The 22,162-nt window shown below is 41.3% G+C and overlaps 1 protein-coding gene across 9 annotated transcripts in view; it reads left to right on the top strand.

Moving 5' to 3' along the window:
* The window catches only part of SEMA5A (semaphorin 5A), a 326,650-nt gene that overhangs the window by 110,974 nt on the left and 193,514 nt on the right, over nucleotides 1-22,162 (top strand). For all 9 annotated transcript variants that reach the window (XM_030495666.1, XM_030495658.1, XM_030495648.1 and 6 more), the window contains one exon: nucleotides 12,359-12,458. In XM_030495666.1, the coding sequence (XP_030351526.1) occupies nucleotides 12,359-12,458 (100 nt within the window). The remainder of the gene's footprint in view (nucleotides 1-12,358; nucleotides 12,459-22,162) is intronic.

Here is a 22,162-nt window from a genome sequence, read left to right as displayed (position 1 = left end):
TTTCTTGTCTTTTTTTTCCAACCTGAGCAATGTGCTTGTTTTCCTGAAGTTATACTGAGTGAATTTATTATTCATGGAAATATTTATGTTATCATGGGAATTTTAAAATGAGGACTTAACAATCACACTGAACTGATACTGATGATGCACTGGAATTACTGAAGAAGATCTTTTTTCTCAGTCCTGGTTTTAAAATAGTTAGCGACAATAGAGTCCTGAAGCATCACAGCAGAGTGCTTACAAGTGCACCTGACTGTCCTTAAAGAGGGAATGTTGCAAATAAATCCTGAAACAGGGCACTCTGGATGAATGAACAGGTGGATTGCTTCTTGCCAGCTGTGACACCTCACTTACTAGGTTCCCCTAGGGTTAATGGGGCTGACACCAGGGCAGCAGGGGTGATGTAGTGGAGTCACCATGGCACATCACTGTGGATACTTCTGACTTGTCTCACTGCCTTTGAAAAGGATAGTAATGTAACTTGAGTATCATGGGAAGAGAAGATCTAAGTTAGGTTAAAATCATTATACAGCTTCAGGAAGATGAGGATTATTGTGTCATCCTTAGATTAAATACATTTAATTATAAAGTAAGTTTAGCATGCGGTGGTATATTTTAATTTTCTTATAAGATTAGTCAATTTGTTGTACTGATGCCACCCAGAGACTTCAGTTAATATTGCAAATCTGCTAGTTTTCAACTGTGTTGTTGTTATTAGTGTTACTGTTACTATTATTATTATTTTGCTAATTTTTCTTCTTCAAGAAGGTGGTACCATGTATGTGTTTAGCTTTATGCTCACTATTTTCAAAAAGGACACCATGACATGAGGTGTCACATACACTATAGACACTAGTGATTTTTTTAATATCTATGTTAATTTCTTAATGAAATCAGGTCTTTACTGTCTTTTAACTTTGTTATTTACCATTAAATATTGCTTCTGAATTCAGTTCTAAACATGACAGTATTCTTTATTAGTAATTTTTCAATTTATTTTACTGTTTACTGTAGCTCTGCTTTGAAGGGCAGAATAATGAAACTTAGATTAGAGAGAACTTTACTTTTTCATTTGTGAAAAACTGTAGAGCTCAGCCCTTGGCAAGTCCTTGGACAATGTGAACCAAACAAGCTATGGCCTGTTGGGCAGATACTAAATTTAAAGTTAAAACCAAGACAGGTTTCTGGACTTTCATTGTTTGTATGAGTATCTAACATCTTCCTGTCCAGCTTTGATTGTTAACCTCCTTCGTCTTTAAAGCTCTTTAGGAAGACTCCCTTGATCTTTCCTAGGAAACGAGGCGACTTCGGTGTGTTCGCTATGCCATAGGTTTATGAGCCATGGCAAGTTTTGTTTCCTATTAAATCTAAGCTATTAACCTTCCCCCTCCCAAAACCTGAAACTCCCGGGAAAACCCACAGCGTGTGATTCATAGATGTGAAGAGGGCTGTAGCTTTCTCAGAAACCAGCTTTTTCAATAACCAACTTTTAGTTCCATGAGGAAATGTGCATTTTCTTTTGGGAATGTTTTTGGGACCTGAAGATTTCAGTCCTGTAATAACAATTAAAAAAAAAAAAAAAAAAAAGTAATCTTTTTTTGCTAAGGGTATGTCTTGAATGTACCAAAATGACCCAAAATGTGTTGGAGAGCAGCTGTTGTCATGACTGCGTGTATACCATGATTTAGTTTTCCATGGACAGCTCTAAGTCTGAGACTGATGTCTGCAGAACGGTAAGCACACATACATAGTTTTAGAGTGGAAAAATAAAATCCAGGTTGAAGGTGTGTGAGTAGGTGTTTCAGTATCAGGAGTAAAAAAAGAGATGTCACTGAAGGGCTAGGTATTTTACTGTGCTGCACGTGAACTGAGGGCAGAGGAAAGGGGAGGGAAATGCTGCCACGAAGGGGAGGATTAGAGCTGGAAAGTTGAGGGATGCGGTTTGTCACCTGGGGTCAGCAGGCAATATGATTAGAAATGTGCCAGCAGGCCAGCTTAATTAACTTACATATTTATTTGTGGTACTGTTGTAGCATACAAAATTATATAGCTATATTAGTTTGTAAAGCTTTTCATGTTGCATCTATGTGAAAATCATTAATAAAGTGAAATTATTATTGCTTACTACTTTGCTGTGAGTTTTTAATGTGAAGAAAATTAATTTGTAGACCTTTAATGGCTCATTATGCATTTCTGGCTCTAAGGAGATGACTCATAAGAGAACTGAAAGGTCTTATTTCACCTAAGGCTTTTCAGCTAGAATTTGCTGTTTAGATGAAAATATAATTATTCTGTTGATTTAGTTACATAAATTTTCTGTAGCGTAACTCAAAATAGAGTTTCATCAATAAGCTTTTATTTTTATAGTTTACATGGGTTTTGTTTGATTGTCTTTTTGTTGCTGTTGGTTTTTGTTTGTTTTCCTTTACAGAAGTATCATAAAGCTGTAGCTTTGTGATGCCACTGTGACACTCATGAGATACAGTTTGAGTCTTTGCTGAAAAAACGCAGCTCAAACTGCCATGTGCTCTTCCTAACCTTATTCCCTCAAGCAAGAGGGAATGCACTGCTGAATGCAACAAAGACAGGATAAAATAACTTAGTTTTCTGAGGGACAGAGGGGAATCAGATTTCAGAGAGATTTCTTAGCAAGTCCTCATTGTCTTCTTGTGCTCTAGCCTGTGCTTGGCATGCCCTCTGTCCTCTGCCCCCTTTTTGCAAACCTGGAAGTGGTCTCAATCACCTGTTTGCTGTACCTTGAAGCTTTGTTGCGCTTTGCTGAGACAGCAGGGTGAGTGGAAGAGAATTGCATCCTTGAATCTCAGTCTTTCCTGTAGTCTTCTGGCACCGCAATACCTCTGTTTTCTTTTTTTCTCTTTTTTCTCCAGTAAGTGAGATTCATAAAGACTTACATCTGGATTTCCTCATCTTCATGTCCTACCTAATTTCTCAACTTTTTAGAACTTTGCAATTGACTACATACAAAATGCATGAGTGAAAATTTAAGGTTGCAAAATCAAGTAGAAAAAAAAGAAATGCCTCTTTTGGACTTGCCTATTGTCCTGGGTTCAGCTATAGCAGTCATTTTTCTCCTGCTTAGTAGCTGGTGCAGTGCTGTGTTTTTTTAACTTTCAGCCTGGGAACAACGCTGATAACACCGATGTTTTTAGTTGTTGCTAAGTAATGTTTATTCCAACCAAGGACTTTCTCAGTCTCATGCTTTGCCAGGGAGGAGGGGAAGCCGGGAGGAAGCAGAGACAGGACACCTGACCCAAACTAGCCAAAGGGGTATTCCATACCACAGCACGTCATGCCCAGTATATAAACCGGGGGGAGTTACCCGGAAGGCCGAGATCACTGCTCGGGTCGGGCTGGGTATCGGTCGGCGGGTGATGAGCAATTGTATCCTCTCCCCTTGTTATTTCACTAATCGTTATTATCATTGGTGGTAGCAGTAGTGGTTTTGTGTTATACCTTAGTTGCGGGACTGCTCTTATCTCAACCCGTGGGAGTTGCATTCTTCCCATTCTCCTCCCCATCCCTCCGGGAGCGGGGGGAGGAAGAAGGGTGGGGGGGGGAGTGAGCGAGCGGCTGTGTGGTTCTGAGTTACCAGCTGGGCTCAAACCACGACAGTTCCTTTTGGCGCCCAACGTGGGGCACGAAAGGTTGAGATAACGACAGATCTGACCAGAGTGTGTTTAATCATATTTGTGATAAGCATTCATTGTTACTACTCATCACAATGGTGATTATTGGGCTCTCAGACGTGTTGCGCTTGATCTCAGAGTTTCAGCATGTTGTACCTTACTTACAGCCACTATTTGCTGTTTTAGCGTTTATCGGCTGGGGGGCCTGGGCTAAGGTTCTTGTTTCACTGTACTTCATGGTAATGACTTGTAATACAATAGACTCATTGATCATGAAACTGGTCTGGTTTGTGCTTCCAGCGTGGCCATCACCACTATACATTGGGAGGTATATAATGAAATATTTTAGCAATTGCATATCTTTTTTTTTCTCCTCGGGGGGTAAACTTACGAAGGAAGCATTCTCTTTCACCCCCTGTTCCCCCACCAGCCTATTTGCAACAGCAATTGAGAGTTCTGAAGGTTTTAGATGGCCTTTGAGTACCCTTAAAACCTGCCTGCTGATTGTGCTGGGGATCAGCATGTTGGCAAACATACGGAGTGTGTTTTACCCACAGCCATCCCGTCATGGGAACATCCTATTTCGTTTAATGTCAAAAATTCAGCAGTATCAGGTTCGAATCTGGTCTAGGGTTAGACGACGATATAGGAGGACCACCAGGAGATTTTCCCTGAGGCTGGACAGTTATGAGTGGCAGGGTGTGTGGGATAGTATGGGCAAGTACCTAGGCCAGTGGGCCCCTCCAGTGCTTTGGAACTTCACCACTGAACAAGTGCAACATCCGGAAAAACTAGTAAAACACTTAAACGAGGTGTGCTGTCGTCCTGGTTATACCAGAGAGGGACAAATTTTGGCAACGTGCTGGGGCTTGGCCTATGCCTACAGAGCCCTGCTCAACACTATCCAGCACCTTCAAAGGGAAAAAAATGGCTCTGGATCTGATGGCAAAGCAACAGACAACGCAGCTATGCCAACTACAAGCACAGCAGCTACTCAGACCCTGACCACAACAGTCAACACAGCTACTCCAAGTACAGCAGCTACATCAACCCCAGTGACAAGCACAACAGCTACTCAAACCCTGACCACAACAGACAACGCAACTACTCCAACTTCAACTACAGCAGTTACACCAACCCCAGTGACAAGCACAACAGCTACTCAAACCCCGACAGCAACCGACAATGTGGCTACTCCAAGCACCACAGCCACACCAACCCCAGTGACAAGCACAGTAGCTACTCAAACCCCGACAGCAACAGACAATATAGCTACTCCAAGCACCACAGCTACACCAACCCCAGTGACATGCACAGTAGCTATTCAAACCCCGACAGCAACAGACAATATGGCTACTCCAAGCACTGCAGCTACACCAACCCCAGTGACAAGCACAGTAGCTACTCAAACCCCGACAGCAACAGATAATGCAGCTGTTGGTGTTACTCAACTCCCAAGCACAACAGCTGCACCAACCCCAGCAATAGACATTGCAACCACTCCAATCCTAGTGGCAGACACTGCAGCCACTCCAACCACAGTGACAAACACTGCAGCTAAACCAAATGTCCAGTTTGTGACAATGTCTGTTGCCCCTGTAAGCAAAAGCAAACGAAAGGCACAAAGAGCAACCTGTGAAGCGAAGAAAGATGAAGACCCAGTGCCATTACTATATGCAACAGCACCTGAGCAAGAGTTACTACTACGTGGGTCAGAGGAAGAGGAAGAAGAAGAAGAGGTCACTTCTCGACCCTGGACCTCAACCGAACTACGGAATATGCGAAAAGATTTCACCCGTCTTCCAGGGGAGCACATTGTCACCTGGTTGCTCCGGTGCTGGGACAATGGGGCCGACGGTCACGAACTAGAAGGTAGGGAAGCCAAGCAGCTGGGATCACTTGCTAAGGAAGGAGGAATTGACAAAGCGATTGCAAGAGAGAAGCGAGCCCTCAGTCTTTGGAGGCGGCTCCTGGCAGCTGTGAAGGAAAGGTTTCCCTACAAAGACGATATTACGAATCGCTCAGCCAACTGGACCACGATAGAGAAAGGCATCCAGTCCCTGAGGGAATCAGCCATTATAGAGATGATCTATCGTAGGCCGGATTCCAGGAACACATCCGTAGACCCAGATGAAGTCGAATGTACACGACCCATGTGGCGGAAACTTACACGGAGTGCGCCATCATCATATGCCCACACATTGGCATCAATGACCTGGAATGACGGAGTATCACCAACAGTGGATTGCCTGATTCGTCAACTCCGAGAGTTCGAAGACAATCTCACCCCTTCCATCATTTCAGCTGTGGAAAAACTGTCCCAGGAGTTCAAACAATTGAGAGACGATTTATCCGATCTATCCAGCTCTCCACGCGTACCAACCCATGTCTCAGCTATCAACAGAAGGCGCCCTACTGCTCGAGAAAGAAAATATAGGAGGTACACGCCACGGGCCACCCTATGGTTTTACCTGCGGGATCATGGAGAAGACATGAGAAAGCAGGATGGAAAACCTACTTCAGCTCTGGAGCAACGGGTGCGTGAACTGAAGAGGAGAACAATGGTCAAGGATGATCCTCCCAGGAAAGCTGCTGCTCCAGTCTCTGGCGAGCAGTTTCCCAGATGGAGCGAAAGAGCTGATTTTACTCCAGCTCCTGTGATAAGGAATACTAATCCCTTTCTACAAGACAGAAGTGGAGAATTTTGTGATCACTATTAGAGGGGCCCTGCCTCCAGCCAGGTGGAGGAGAGGGATAATCGGGTTTACTGGACTGTGTGGATCAGATGGCCTGGCACATCAGTCCCACAGAAGTATAAGGCTCTAGTAGATACCGGTGCACAGTGTACCCTGATGCCATCAAGGTATCAAGGGGTGAAACCCATTTCTATTTCTGGAGTGACAGGAGGATCCCAAGCGTTAACTATGCTGGAAGCTGAAATCAGCCTGACTGGGAGGAAGTGGCAAAAGCACCCCATTGTAACTGGTCCAGGGGCTCCATGCATCCTTGGCATAGACTATCTCAGGAGAGGGTATTTCAAAGACCCAAAAGGGTATAGATGGGCTTTTGGTATCGCTGCCTTGGAGACAGAGGAAATTAAGCAGCTGTCCACCTTACCCGGTCTCTCAGAGGATCCTTCTGTCGTGGGGTTGCTGAAGGTCGAAGAACAACAAGTGCCAATTGCGACCACAACAGTGCACCGGCGGCAATATCGCACCAACCGAGACTCCTTGATTCCCATCCATAAGCTGATCCGCAGACTGGAGAGCCAAGGAGTGATCAGCAGGACCCGCTCACCCTTTAATAGCCCCATATGGCCAGTGCAAAAGTCTAATGGAGAGTGGAGATTAACAGTAGACTATCGTGGCCTGAACGAAGTCACACCACCATTGAGTGCTGCCGTACCGGACATGTTAGAACTTCAGTATGAACTGGAGTCAAAGGCAGCCAAGTGGTATGCCACAATTGACATTGCCAATGCATTTTTCTCAATCCCTTTGGCAGCAGAATGCAGGCCACAGTTTGCTTTCACTTGGAGGGGCGTCCAGTACACTTGGAACCGACTGCCCCAGGGGTGGAAACACAGCCCTACCATCTGCCATGGATTGATCCAGACTGCACTGGAACAGGGGCAAGCTCCAGAACACCTGCAATACATTGATGACATCATCGTGTGGGGTGATACAGCGGAAGAAGTTTTTGAGAAAGGGAGGAAAATAATCCAAATCCTGCTGAAGGCCGGTTTTGCCATAAAACGGAATAAGGTCAAGGGACCTGCACAGGAGATTCAATTTTTGGGAATAAAATGGCAAGATGGACGCCGCCAGATCCCCACAGACGTGATGAACAAGATAACAGCAATGTCTCCACCAACTAACAAGAAAGAAACACAAGCTTTCTTAGGTGTTGTGGGGTTCTGGAGAATGCACATCCCAAATTACAGTCTGATTGTAAGCCCTCTCTACCACGTGACCCGGAAGAAGAATGATTTCAAATGGGGCCCTGAGCAACAACAAGCCTTTGAACAAATTAAACGAGAAATAGTTCATGCAGTAGCCCTTGGACCAGTCCGGGCCGGGCCAGATGTGAAAAATGTGCTCTATACCGCAGCTGGGGAGAATGGTCCTACCTGGAGCCTCTGGCAGAAAGCTCCAGGGGAGACTCGAGGTCGACCCCTTGGCTTTTGGAGTCGGGGATATAAAGGATCCGAGGCCAGCTACACTCCCACTGAAAAAGAGATACTGGCAGCCTATGAAGGGGTTCGAGCTGCCTCAGAAGTGATTGGAACTGAAGCGCAGCTCCTCCTGGCACCCCGGTTGCCTGTGCTGGGCTGGATGTTCAAAGGCAGGGTCTCCTCTACACATCATGCAACTGATGCTACATGGAGTAAGTGGGCCGCACTAATTACACAACGAGCTCGAATAGGAAATCCCAGTCGTCTAGGAATTCTAGAAGTCATCATGGACTGGCCAGAGGGCAAAGATTTTGGGATGTCACCAGAAGAGGAGGTGACGCGTGCTGAAGAGGCCCCACCATATAATGAACTGTCAGAGAGTGAAAAGCAATATGCCTTGTTTACTGATGGGTCCTGCCGTATTGTGGGAAAGCATCGGAGATGGAAGGCAGCTGTGTGGAGTCCCCTGCGACAAGTTGCAGAAACTGCTGAGGGAGAGGGTGAATCGAGTCAATTTGCAGAGGTGAAAGCCATCCAGCTGGCCTTGGACATTGCTGAACGAGAAAAATGGCCAGTACTTTATCTCTATACTGACTCATGGATGGTGGCAAATGCCCTGTGGGGGTGGTTGCAGCAATGGAAGCAGAGCAACTGGCAACGCAGAAGTAAACCCATCTGGGCTGCTGCATTGTGGCAAGATATCGCTGCTCGGGTGCAGAACCTGGTGGTGAAGGTACGCCACGTAGATGCTCATGTACCCAAGAGTCGGGCCACTGAGGAACACCAGAATAACCAGCAAGTGGATAAAGCTGCTAAGATTAAAGTGGCTCAGATGGACTTGGATTGGCAACATAAGGGTGAATTATTTTTAGCCCGGTGGGCCCATGACACCTCAGGCCATCAAGGCAGAGATGCAACATATAGATGGGCTCGTGATCGAGGGGTGGACTTAACGATGGACACTATTGCCCAGGTTATTCACGAATGTGAAACATGTGCTGCAATTAAGCAAGCCAAGCGGTTAAAGCCTCTCTGGTATGGAGGACGATGGCTGAAGTACAAATATGGGGAGGCCTGGCAGATTGATTATATCACACTCCCACCAACCCGCCAGGGCAAGCGCTATGTGCTTACCATGGTGGAAGCAACCACCGGCTGGCTGGAAACATATGCTGTGTCCCATGCCACTGCCCGGAACACTATCCTGGGCCTTGAGAAACAAGTCTTGTGGCGACACGGCACCCCAGAGAGAATTGAGTCAGACAATGGGACTCATTTCCGGAACAACCTCATAGACACTTGGGCCAAAGAGCATGGCATTGAGTGGGTATACCACATCCCCTACCATGCACCAGCCTCTGGGAAAATCGAACGGTACAATGGGCTGTTAAAAACTACACTGAGAGCAATGGGTGGTGGGACTTTCAAACACTGGGACACACATTTACCAAAAGCCACCTGGTTGGTCAACAGTAGGGGATCTGCCAACAGGGCTGGCCCAGCCCAATCAGAACTTTTACGTACTGTAGAGGGGGATAAAGTTCCTGTGGTGCACATAAAGAATTTGTTGGGGAAGACAGTCTGGGTTATTCCTGCTTCAGGTAAAGGCAAACCCACTCGTGGGGTTGCTTTTGCTCAGGGACCTGGATATACTTGGTGGGTAATGCGGGAAGATGGGGAAGTCCGATGTGTACCTCAAGGGGATTTGATTTTGGGGGAAAACAGCCAATGAACTCAATTGTACGCTGTTGCCTGCTCTATAACACTTTTATAGCCCACCAGCTAGATATCTTCAGGTCACCAGCCATTGACCCTGACTTCCCTCCGATCATCACCTCAACAAAGAATGAATTTTGAGGAAACCAGACGAGCTCAGCAGTGACCAGATGAGTTTGGCGGTATCATCAGCAGGCAACAACCCAACACTACGTACCGTCCCTCCTGCCCTGAAAGACTATTACAAGAGATGGAACCTGACATCATGGACTGGATGAGTTCAGCAATTTTACAGGGATTGGTCCATGGACTAGGGAACGATATCTTTCTCTGTGTGTGGGTGTGGGTGTATATATATGTGTATATATGGGACAGGGGTGATGGTGTGCTGAGAGATGTGGGATCTGAGCATGACGTGAATGGTATGGAATAAGGGGTGGATACTGTCCTGGGTTCAGCTATAGCAGTCATTTTTCTCCTGCTTAGTAGCTGGTGCAGTGCTGTGTTTTTTTAACTTTCAGCCTGGGAACAACGCTGATAACACCGATGTTTTTAGTTGTTGCTAAGTAATGTTTATTCCAACCAAGGACTTTCTCAGTCTCATGCTTTGCCAGGGAGGAGGGGAAGCCGGGAGGAAGCAGAGACAGGACACCTGACCCAAACTAGCCAAAGGGGTATTCCATACCACAGCACGTCATGCCCAGTATATAAACCGGGGGGAGTTACCCGGAAGGCCGAGATCACTGCTCGGGTCGGGCTGGGTATCGGTCGGCGGGTGGTGAGCAATTGTATCCTCTCCCCTTGTTATTTCACTAATCGTTATTATCATTGGTGGTAGCAGTAGTGGTTTTGTGTTATACCTTAGTTGCGGGACTGCTCTTATCTCAACCCGTGGGAGTTGCATTCTTCCCATTCTCCTCCCCATCCCTCCGGGAGCGGGGGGAGGAAGAAGGGTGGGGGGGGGGAGTGAGCAAGCGGCTGTGTGGTTCTGAGTTACCGGCTGGGCTCAAACCACGACACCTATGCAGCCTTATATTTATATATGTAAGTAGACAAAGGCTACATGAGGCTAAAACACAAATATATATCTATGTGCTTACGTATATTTTTTTTCCTCCTATGGAAAAAAATCTGCAGTAGTAGCTGATGGCAGCTGTAATCATAGTTATATGTGGCCCCATCTCCTTTTCTGCCTGGTGTTCAGACCCTAATTTGAGAACCTATTCAGTGTAAATGGAATCAACAGTGGATTTAACTACAGGTTCTGCAGAACATGTACAAACTGGCGTTACATGCTTGAAATTGTCCAGATGCATACAAGCTGTCATTAAAAATGCAGAAGTTAGTTTTCTGACACCCAAGTGATTCTACTGCACAGTTCCATCTGTTTTTCCAAATATACGATACTACAACTTCTGCCCGGTGCGTTTAATGGTTCTCTGCAATGGCTGAACACGTTTGGACACAGAATAACATTTTTCTCCTGGGCCCTTTCCTTAGGAATGGAGTTAGTTTGTGCTAAAACTTTAATATTTAAATTAGGAACAAATCATCATGAAACAGGCACCAGACACAGACTGTTTCAACCCAGACATTTGCAAAAGGAAAAATCTGCTCATGAGCAAAGAAAGGAACTTAAAATAGGTGCTGGCAACCTGAGCTGCAACTGGTGGTACCAGTTTTAAAAATTACACTGCTATGGCACTTTCAGGGGAGCGGTGTTTACTCTGTATTCTAAATGGTCATGACTATGTGCTCACCTTTGGTCTTTTTATTGACTGTTTCATATCTATAGACTTCAATAGACAGTTCTGCAGCCCATCATGCCATACATACATAGTCCTCTTCACCTTTCACATACATTCTGGACTACTGATTTGCAACTACATTAAAAAAAAAAAAAAAAAAAAAAAAGAAATGCTTCAATGTCCCACGAATGGGGAGAGAAACTGTAAAGGATGAGGCTTTTGTACAACTGCAATTTTTTTAGAGAGCCATTTATATGGTATCGCAATTTCGTATTCTGTGTGTCTGTGTAAAAAAAATATAAATCGTGCTGTGTTTCCAGGACACCATTTGTGTTCATATAGCCACACTGTTATGTATCCAGCAAGTGATATGAATAATACTAATACTGCAAATATTTAAGGATTTGGTATGCAGTTATTTTTCTGCATTTAACTTTGAATAAATTCATATTCTGGATGCAAGTAATGCTCCTTGCCTATTTTCAGCAACTTACCTGCTTATCTGCCCTGTTCTATGTAGCACTAAATTGCTCCTAGAAAGATGTTTTGGGGGGATTTGACATGAATGTCAAACATTTTCCCCTTTTCATTCATTATGTCTCAGCCTTTTTATTGTGAAAATTACAAAAAGTCAAATTTACTTTTTTTTTTCATTGTTTTCCACTTGATTAGATCCTTTTTTAAAGAACAAAGCAAAAAAACCAAAGCCTTCGTCCTCAGCTGCTTCTGGTGCATGGAAAATTAATCTGGCTTCACTTGAGAATGTACCAGTGAATTGCAGTTGTACTGTGGTGTTTTGTGCTTTACCTAAGGAGAAAAAAACACATCTGGCTTATAAATCAGTCCAAAATTTGAATACCTCATCCAAACATATATTGGATTTCTGCTCTATGTATTTTACAGGCCTGTAGTGTAAATTACATGGTATGGTGGTGAAAGTTTCCTCTTTTTCCTTAGAGGACCATACTGAGAGACCTTGCAACCCCACAATATCTGCAAGTGTAATGTTGGCTACCTAATGTACTATAACGATGACATTGACAATAACAGTGGTATTTCTTGATTGTTTTTAGAAATTGCCCCTTGGTTACATATATTCAGAGCAGAAGATGCTGTGGACTTCTCACAGTTAACATTTGACCCAGGACAAAAAGAGCTTATTGCTGGAGCAAGGTGAGAAATCTGATTTCTTTTCATGTTGCATCAGACTGGATTTTGTTCTTTGTTGATCAGTAATATTGAGCCAAATTCTAGCGTGAGTTTGCTCTTGCATGACTCCCCTGGCTTCCAGGCCCACAAAACTGAACATTATGTATGTTTATTTCCCTTATTCCTGACCAAAGTTAAAAGAAGAGCTGCCTGGTATCAAGGATCCTAATACATTACACTATTCTCATTTTAAAGAGGGCTGCTCTGGAATACTCTCAAACTTTGGATGCATACAATAGAAGAGGGAGATGCTGTATAACAACGTGACAAAAGTTACTATAGCATAAAACTTATGTTGATCCCAAATTTTGCTACACAGTATGGCTTTTTTTGCTTGGATGATTCTAATAATTATTCAGTACAATGCCAGGAACAATCTGTTAAAGACTGCAGCCTTAGTAAGAAAGAAGGTGATAATCATAATTTTTGCACAGTAGGACAGTACTTTGCAAGCTGTGATCAACAGTGGCACTGTCTTAGGTGTCAATGTTGAAGCAGTGGCAGTCTTTGAACACCATTTTTTTCTCATATGAAGTATGGTAAAACATTTTGGCTGGCAAAAAAAATTAACCATCTAAACTTCTTATTTACATCTGCCTTCTGAATATATTTTAGTCTTGAATTAATGAAGTTCTAGTCACTTCATTTTTCTGTCAGATGTAGCATTGGAATATACTTCTGTTTCCCAGTTTGTTTCTTAGTTGAAAATGAGGTTCGAAGAGTCATAAAATACACTGTGAGAATTTTTTCTTCCGTGTGCCACTGGAAGTTGCTTGTCTACAGGGGCAAAACTTTAAGTGTGGAGATAGATACATGTCTCTGGCCCGCCTCAAGTGGGATATCCTGTGCACTCATGTTGATTTTTGCATCCTATAAGCTGCCAAATGAAATGAGGCATGAGGCTGTCAACTGGTGCTGTTCTGTAAAGACAGCCAGCATAAGTCAGAGCTTTCTGAGCCCCTCCTCAGTCCTATGGTACTTGTATGTTGGATTGATGATGCATGCTATATAGAACTCAGTAACTAATGAAAAAAAAGAAAAAAAAGAAGAAAGTTTTCTTTTTCTTTTCCTTCCCCCTTTTGTTTTGTTTTTTTTTTTTTTTTTTTTGTCTCTCTCTCCATACTGTTCGTCTGGGCTCCAAATCTCACCAAACAATATGCTCATTTAAACTTGTGCTTTTGATGAAGGCTTTTGAATCACTATGGAATAAGCTTTTCCTGAATAATCAGTGACTAGAAAAAATGCCAGGTGCCAATTCTGCCTTTTGCAAAAGACCCAATACAGTAAAAGCAATAGGATTCGTTTGGTTTCTCTGTAAGTTAATGCTGCTTCAGAGCTTCGTATCTCTTGTTCTGGCTAACATCGCAAAATTAAAAATGTTCAATGTTTTTAAAATCGCAACAGAAGTCTTTGTTTTCCAGCATCAAGTATAGCTGGTTGTTACTCGTTCATAGAATTTATTGGATTTCTCCTTTCCTTATTCTGCATTTCCGTTCTAAATTTTAAGCTTTTCCACAATGTTTGGCCATGGAGACCTCACTTTAGAATGCCTGTGCTTTCCAGTAAGTTTCTCTGATTGTATATATTGTTGATATTAGTATGTCCTTTTCAGTACACATTTTTCTCTTCTTGACGTATTGTGCCAGACTATATGGCAAAAGTCATGATATGTCATGTAGTCATAGATTCAAAGACTAGTTGTCAGGGTGCTGTAGTCCCAAAAATGCAGATGTTGATCTTACTGATTATGCGCCTTTTACATGTAGTCCCTGCTGCTTTGTAGAATGAATCCCTTCACTGTGAATATGATGTCAAGTTTTCTGCTCATTTATAGGAGTGGTGTTTGCAGCCTTTCAAGTCTCAACTGGCTGCACTGATGTTGTTTTTTTTCTTAATGCACTACTTGTAGTTACCTTTCCCCCAGGGCCATCTAAACAGAGCATTGATATTACCGTATTTGTGCTATGGCTTGTGGGTACCATTTTAGCATGAGCTTCTTTCACATCTGCTTCACAGGATTCACATACCTGAAGAGTCATTAGAAGAATTCATTTTCTGTCCTGAGCCACAAAAGTGCTCTCATAAAGACAGGGAAGAGAATGTATTGCTAATTCTTCATTTCTGGTGAAATATCTTTTACTGTACAGTTGTTTCTCTTAAAATATTACAACTTTTTTATTAGTAACACTTAGGCACTGAAAAACTAATAACTATGTACAATGTGATATCAGTAGGATCTGAACAGTTGAAAGTTCCTGTTCAGTTGTGAAAAGGATAATTTGTAGCCCTCTTAACATGATTTTCCCTTCTCTACCCAGTCAATGGTACAGAAAGCAAATGCGTGATGTGGCACATGGCAAAGCTACAAATAAACTTATATTACTCTGTTTACACTCCCATTATGATTTATTTGTCCAGCATCCAAACAAAAATAGGGGGTGATGCTTGCACCTCTAGTCTTCTGCTTAAGTAAGGTAGTGGTGGTCTAAACCGGAGAAATGATTTTCACAGCCAGGAGCTGTGTCCTGGCTCAATTTAAGTTTTTAATTGTTTGGTGGGGGGTTTTTTTCCACGTTAGTAGAGTTTAATGAACTCTTCCCCAAATTTCTCTATCTTAGAAACCGAACAAAATAATAGAGTGAAAATTTGACACTATTGGAAATTCTTAAATCTCTTTTCCATCAGTGATACTCACTGCAGATGATTCTCTTCATTTCTGAAATTCTAAAGCCTCTAAAGAGGTTTATGACTTGTTTGTCTTAATAAGCAAGTTAGCAAAGATCCCAGATGGGATCCAGTCTGGGTTCCCGTTGAGAGCTGCCAATGTCATGCAACTACATAAAAAGGCAGATGTGACTCCATGATGCCTCAAAAGGTGTCTCGTGTAGTGACAGAGAACTATTGATATCACTGCATAAGGTCCTTAGGGAGACTTTAAACTATGTAGTGTGTAGTATTCTGTTTATTGATGCTTAAACAAGGTTAACCAAAATTAGAAAGAGATGTAGGGAAGCGCTGCTAAAAGGCAAATGAAGAGGGTTGGAGTTATAGTGCAGGAAAACAAAGGCTGAGCGTGTGCACATCGCCTGCCTGTAAGTCCATCAGCAGGTACATCCAAGGAAGGAAATAGCTGTATAAACTACAGTAGTGTTGGCAGAAACCCAAATGAGTTTAAGTTGGCCGTGGGTAATTTAGTTGAGAAACAATCAGTTTTGTCACGTTTTACCAGTGTGAACAGAACAGGAACAGAAATATTTTTGAGATACAGATTTCTAAATATATGAAGGAGGCATTATTCAACAGGATTTGCCATAGCAGGCAATGACTGGGGAGGTAGTTACTAGTCCTGTATTGCTTAGTCTCGCCTCTCTGGTTTGGGAAATAAAAGTGGTTTTCTGATGTCTGTGGGCATTCTGTCTGCTGTGCAAAAACAGAATTTTTTTTTTAATTTTATCTGCACACACACCCCTTGCCCCCACCCCACATATTGTCTTCCAGTCCTTGTGAGAAGTCTCTGGTTAATGTTCTGTTTTGTTCTGCAAAATGTACGGTTCTCCTATAGGTCTTGAGTTGATTAATTCAGAGTGTCCTAGCATTGTTTCAGTTTCCTTATACATTCTGCACTGATCTGTGAATGTTACTATTCCAGTGCTAGCACACACCTTCACTTTAATCATCCAGTACATGTTCCCATGAAACTGCATCTCTAAAATTTGCCTCAGGCATTGTTCTTAACATCACTTATGACCTGGGAGATAAAAAAAAAAAAAAAAAAGAGTTCTCTTGCAATCTGAAACCTTCTAGGGAATTCAGTTGTTTTCTTCAAAAAAACCCATATGGCATGGCAGAATTTACTTTTATGATTAAGTGGCATCAATGAAGGATTATTCTCAGGGCATTAGCTCCTCTGTAAGCTCAAGGAAATGAGACTGCTTGTTTATCTTATTCTGATAAATCCTGATAAAATATTCGGATGAATATTTCTCTGTGTGGTATTTAGTGGACTGACTTAGCATCTAATCAAATATGATAATGATTTCTGTATTTTGAAATGCCAGTAAGCATGGAGATTCATGGATTTCTTCAAGAACAACCTTGTCTTTTTTTTCCCTATGTTCTTCTTTCCCCAATGCACTTTCCCTATGTGAAAGTGCTTTGCCATCTGTTTCTTTTTTACTCTCTCGGAAAGCTCAGCTGAGGGGGAACAAGACCAGCTCAAGCAAAGAATACAGTGGTGTCTGAATTGCCCTGGCAAATTACCTTTTTTTCCTCCTTGTTCCCTGACAATGCACTAAACACTTATCAGCTCTAGTTTCTATAAATCAAAAATTGTTTAAACTGTTCCAGCCATTTTGGTAAAATGAAAGTCTACTAGAAGCATGTCTCAAACCCAGTAGGTTAGGGAAAAAATCTTGAGGTTCAAAATAATTAGTTATATTTTCCTTTAAATCCCTTCTTTTTTTTTCCTCCTTTTTTTTTTTTTTTTGTGACTCAAATATTTTTTTTCTTATTAGTTTTATTAAATCAGGCAAGAGGAATTATGTCAGAAGAAAATTGTTTAAAGGAAAAATGAAGTAATCTTCCTATTTCCAAGCCTTTTGTGCTTGAAATTAGGAACTAGTAGTAGCCTAGCTGGAGTTCATTCTTAAGATGTGGAAATGTATTTTTTTAAAAGTTCAAGTTGGGCTAGTTCAGCTGTACTTTAAAATAATCTAGTTACTTATCAGAAATATCTCTCAATGCTATTCAACTTTTTTTTTTTTAAATTGGATTATAAATATTTAGACAAATCTTACATTATTTTTTCGACAGAGCATCCTAATAATGGTGACTTTCTCCTGTATGTTCTACTGTAAGTTAATTAAATTTGTTTTGAGGTGTCTTATTGCCTCAGTCAGTCCTTGCCTCACTGGTGAAGGGACTGTGTAACAGTATGGCTTTTTTACTTTATTAGATGTGTGTTTGCGAACGTTAATTTGAACCATTACCACTACTTGCCGTAATAACAGAAAGGCAAATTAGAGGATTCATTAACAGTGGGTTTAGAATCTCTAATAATAGAATAAATAACTGTACAGGTTTGCTTCTTGCTGTTGTCTGCTCTCAGCAGGAAAATTTCAGAGCTTCCTGTTAATGAGATGCTCTGAGTGCTAACATATTGGAAGAATATACAGGCACCAGGAATTAGTGCTGTATTCTTTGAACATCCATCTGGGTTTATTGTTCATTTAACACTTGGTTCAGGGTAATCAATGTTGGTCCTTTCACTGATTGGTCTGGTCTAATCTAAGGTATGGTTTAATGTTAAATCTAAGAGAAATTATCATCCTACTGCTTCGGGAAGAGGAAGGTCTTTCTACCTCTATTGCTTCTTTTTTCCTACCTTGCTAATGGGTTCCTAAATACATTTAAAAGCTAATGCTTTGTACCTTTCCTGCTCATGACTTGTTCTACTACACAATTTTCTCCTCCTTTGCACCAGCTCTGCTAATAGTCTGGTTGCAGTGTAACACTAGTCAATTCACTAACCCCACAAAAATTTCTCTTGTGCTAATATAATGTCTCGCCATTTTAATTAGTGGAACTAACATGACGCATCATCAGAGAAGCTCTTGAGTTGACTCAGGATGAGGTGAAAAGAGAAATGTCAGAGGTAAATGGAACTTCTTTGGCAGAGAACACTGCTATTTCAGTGTAAGCCATCTTTAGAAATTACATCAGATGAACGGTGTTCTGAAAGTACCTGTCTTTAATTGAAGTAATGACTTTATGTATACACACTGCATCTGTTGTAGCAGGAGTACTGAATATGGCAACTTATGCCTTCTCTAGGTTCCTGGTTAGACTATGTTCTCATTTCAGTTATCTGTTCCTTTCTTCTGCAGTGAGTTTTAGTCCAAGCATATAGTTTCTGTCCTACATCTCTGGCAGTTTGGTCCTTGCTGAACTTGTCTACTCTGTGTGCCTTTACAGTGCTGAAATGCAGGGCAGGGAGCTACCAGCTGGCCAGAGGCTGATAACCAGGATATAGAAGAGCTAGAGAGGTACCACTTGGAGCAGCAGTCACATCTGTTAAGGACTCTCCTCTGGCTCTGATACATAGGTGCCTTGCATGAGTTACTACAGCACTGTTGTGGATGCACTTGAGTGGCTGCAATCCTCTTGTAAGGGGCTGCAGATGTACTAGGTAGGCGCGTGGGTCTCTGTCCTCATTCCAAGAGTACAATCAGAAAACTTAACAGTGCCGTGATGCGGACTGTGCACGTGACCTTCACATCTCAAAATTTGATGGGAGCAAGATTAGTTTTATATAGAGATGTGTTGACATCATGTGCATACCTCTGTATGCAGCCTGCTGCCATGTACAGCGAGTTTCCACTGAAGGAAAGGGCTCTGCTGGAAACTTAATGGCTCTACTGGAGGACTGCAGCACGGTCACAGGAGGGAAATTAAAGGCTGTCTAATCCTGAGGAGCAGCCATCAGAGAAGGAAGTGGGATTTTACAGGACCTTTGAGTGGATTAATTTAATTTATAATAGAATTCTTTCCTAATTGACTCTTACAGTGTTGTTCTGTTTGCAAGCTCAGTGTCTCACTGATCAGTCTATGATCACCTGAGTCTTCCTTTTTGCCATTTTGAATGTTAGTATAACATGGTTAGTCTTTAATTCCTCAAGAACGCCTGTAATTTTAGAAATTGTTTAAAAAGAGTAGTAAGAAGACCTAGAACCATATTTTTTTAGATTGAATTAGCATGAGCTGCTAGTCTGAAAATATTTATGTGTGGGTATATGCTGTTTTCATATTCTTACATTTATCAGGAAGCCTTATTTCATTATTCTTATTTGGTGAGACTTCTATTTCCTGCAAAATGCAGACAAAAAATTACTGCTTTTCATTATTCTGATTTGACCATTTTCATATAATAGTTCAACTAGACCACTTTGATTAGGCTTCTTTTATTTCCAATATATCATCCTTCGCTTTTTCACATATTTTCTCTATTGTATCTTAATATAACAAATGAATTTTCTGCATAATAATTTTTTATTTATATTCTTTCCTCCTACTCTATTTCCTTTTTTTTTGTTTGTTTTTTTTTTTATTCCTGATTACTGGTTTTACTACACTGCAGAACTAGAACTGGCTTTTACTCCCAGAACTTTCCCATCTTGAGCGTGAAATAGTGACTTTTTGCTGAATAGTTAATTCTTACAGAGTTTACACTTCTCATTTTCAGTCTTAATATCTTTTTCTTCAATAAATTGAATAAAATTTTCTTCTTTCATGTGAAATAGTTTCTTGAAAAAAGTGCACAGGAAGGAATCTTTTACTGGTTTATTTCCTGGAGATTTGGCAGTATGTCTGGTCATTCCTTGAGTTTTTGAGTTTTCTGCAGCCCCTATTTATTAATTCAGGCTTTCAATTGCAGATCCATATAAGGGTTTGGGGTGGGGATTTTTGTTTGCTATCTATCTTATGGGTTTTTCAAAAGCTTATTCTATAATATGTTTTTCTAAGTTGTATGTGCCATCTTAAGGTCCTTTAATGTCTGTGTTTAATGCAACAGAATTTATTGTTGTAGTGTTACAGCTTGCCATTTCACAAAAAAAAAGGTAAAGTGCTGGATTTAACAACCATTACTAACATGCTATACTTTTGAATCTTTATGAGTTTTCAACTGATTTTTGTCATCAACTTGTTTAGTAACATACAGAAAGTTTTATACTTTCATCTGTAGGCATATTGAATGTATTCAATGCAGTAGATCAAAATACGTTGTTTTCAAGGTCACTGGAGCATGCTTTTTGTGGTGCTTCATTCAGTTCTCACTGATACCAGGGGAAGTCTTTGCCATTGGGTTTGAGCAGGCTGTTAATTAACAAGTTTTAGTTATCATAGTTCAGCTAGAAAAGTTGTTTAGTGCTGTGAATATAAATCAAAATGCATAGTGCCTCCTGGCTATTGGAAGGAGTACAGGATGCTGCTCTCAGAGTTTGTGTTTTCTTCTCATTAGCGTCCTTCTGTTTGCAAATTTATGTAACATATTTGCTTTCCTCATTCATTAAGCACCAAATGGAAACAAATTTACCAATTACCGCCAGTGTCAAATCAGTTTAATTCCAGCATGTAAAGTTGTATTTTTCTTGCTGATACCACCACCATATGTGGACAAGAGACAGGCCTACGTGCTAAGAGGTCTGTATCTATGCTTCAGAAAGTATTTGGTCATTCTTATTTCACATCCTTTGTGTGCCCCAAAGCATAAATGCACTAGAATAAAGCTAAATAGAGAGAGCTAAATGGCAGCCCAGGGCATTATCGTTTTTTTTATTTTTTATTTACTGTCATGCATGGTTGTTTTGGTTTTTTTTTTTAATTTACTTATTTTTCTCATAAATGTCCTGTCATAGTTCTTGCATTTTAGAGGTTCATGCCTTAGAGTGTTAAACTATTGTAATTGTACAGCTAAAAGTAGTTCTGCAAGTTTCACTGAAGTGGGCATATACAGGTAGGAATAGCTCTGGTTTCTCTCTGAGGGGTAGTTTGCCACTTATCCCAGCGTTATTTACGTAGTCACAGTCACCCTGTGCTGTCCGTTTGCCCAGTTTACCTCTGTGTTGCTGAGGTGTAATGTCTTGCTGTGTCTTTCACATTGCTTTTCTTCTTATTCCATTTTCTTTCTGCTGGCTTTGTGAAGCAAAAAATAATATTTTAATTGGTTATTGGTAGCCACAGGAAGTTGAAAAATGTGCAATAATCAGCTCTGGCTCTTGGCTTATTCACATGAATATAGACATTTTAGTCTCCTTAACACTTAAAGGGTCAATATTTCTAATTCCACAGTGGGTATATTATTGGGTTGCAGTGCTGTGCTCTACTGCATAGGATTCAAAGAAATAAACCCACAAAACTTTCAGCCTCTGTTTTTCTTTAGGCTGACACTGTGTTTATATATTTATTAATTTAGAATTCCTACAGTTTGGGACAATAGATTATTTTTTAATAGGCTGAAATTATGTGAGGATGTAAGACCATAAAAAGACATAAAATACCACATCAGTGATAAATCTTCAGTAGGTATCTCAAGATGAGCTTGACATGACACTATGGTAAGTGCTGACTTAAAACTAGATGTGTGAGACCACAGTATCTGCTCATTTATTCTACATCAGAGACTGCATTTATTTGTAGAGTGTAATGGGGCATTTATGTGCCACTTCTGTGAGTCTGATACCACTAACTTAAGAAAGCAGTTTATACCTGCTGTGGATGCAGTTCAGTTTCTCTGGAAGAAAAAGATTGTTCTGCTTCTGTAAGTGGAAAAAAAGATTTGCAACAACAGTGAAGTTGTAGGTTTCTTTATTTGATATCTGGAGCGAAAGAAGCACAATGAAGGGTGGTTGAAGGAAACTTATATGCAATGAGTTGAGGAGCAGACTAAGTATGTTCCCTGCTGAGTATTTCTGAGCAAGACTTTTTGCAGATGTGAACATATTTTTTGTCCTTACAGAGAGAGTATAGATGTGTTAGACTGTATGCATTGCTTCTGATGTTTCAGTGAAAGTCAGGTCAACTTGCACGTAGCTTGTTGATGAAGCTTTGTGTAAACTTCATCTTGCAGTGTACTGTTTCTTTGACCACGTCAGGTCTCTTCATGACTCAGA

This window comes from Strigops habroptila, chromosome 1 (genome assembly GCF_004027225.2).
Source record: "Strigops habroptila isolate Jane chromosome 1, bStrHab1.2.pri, whole genome shotgun sequence".
Lineage (NCBI taxonomy): Eukaryota > Metazoa > Chordata > Aves > Psittaciformes > Psittacidae > Strigops > Strigops habroptila.
The sequence above is the reverse complement of the archived record's forward strand: the minus strand, read 5'-3'. Positions and strand labels throughout refer to the sequence as shown.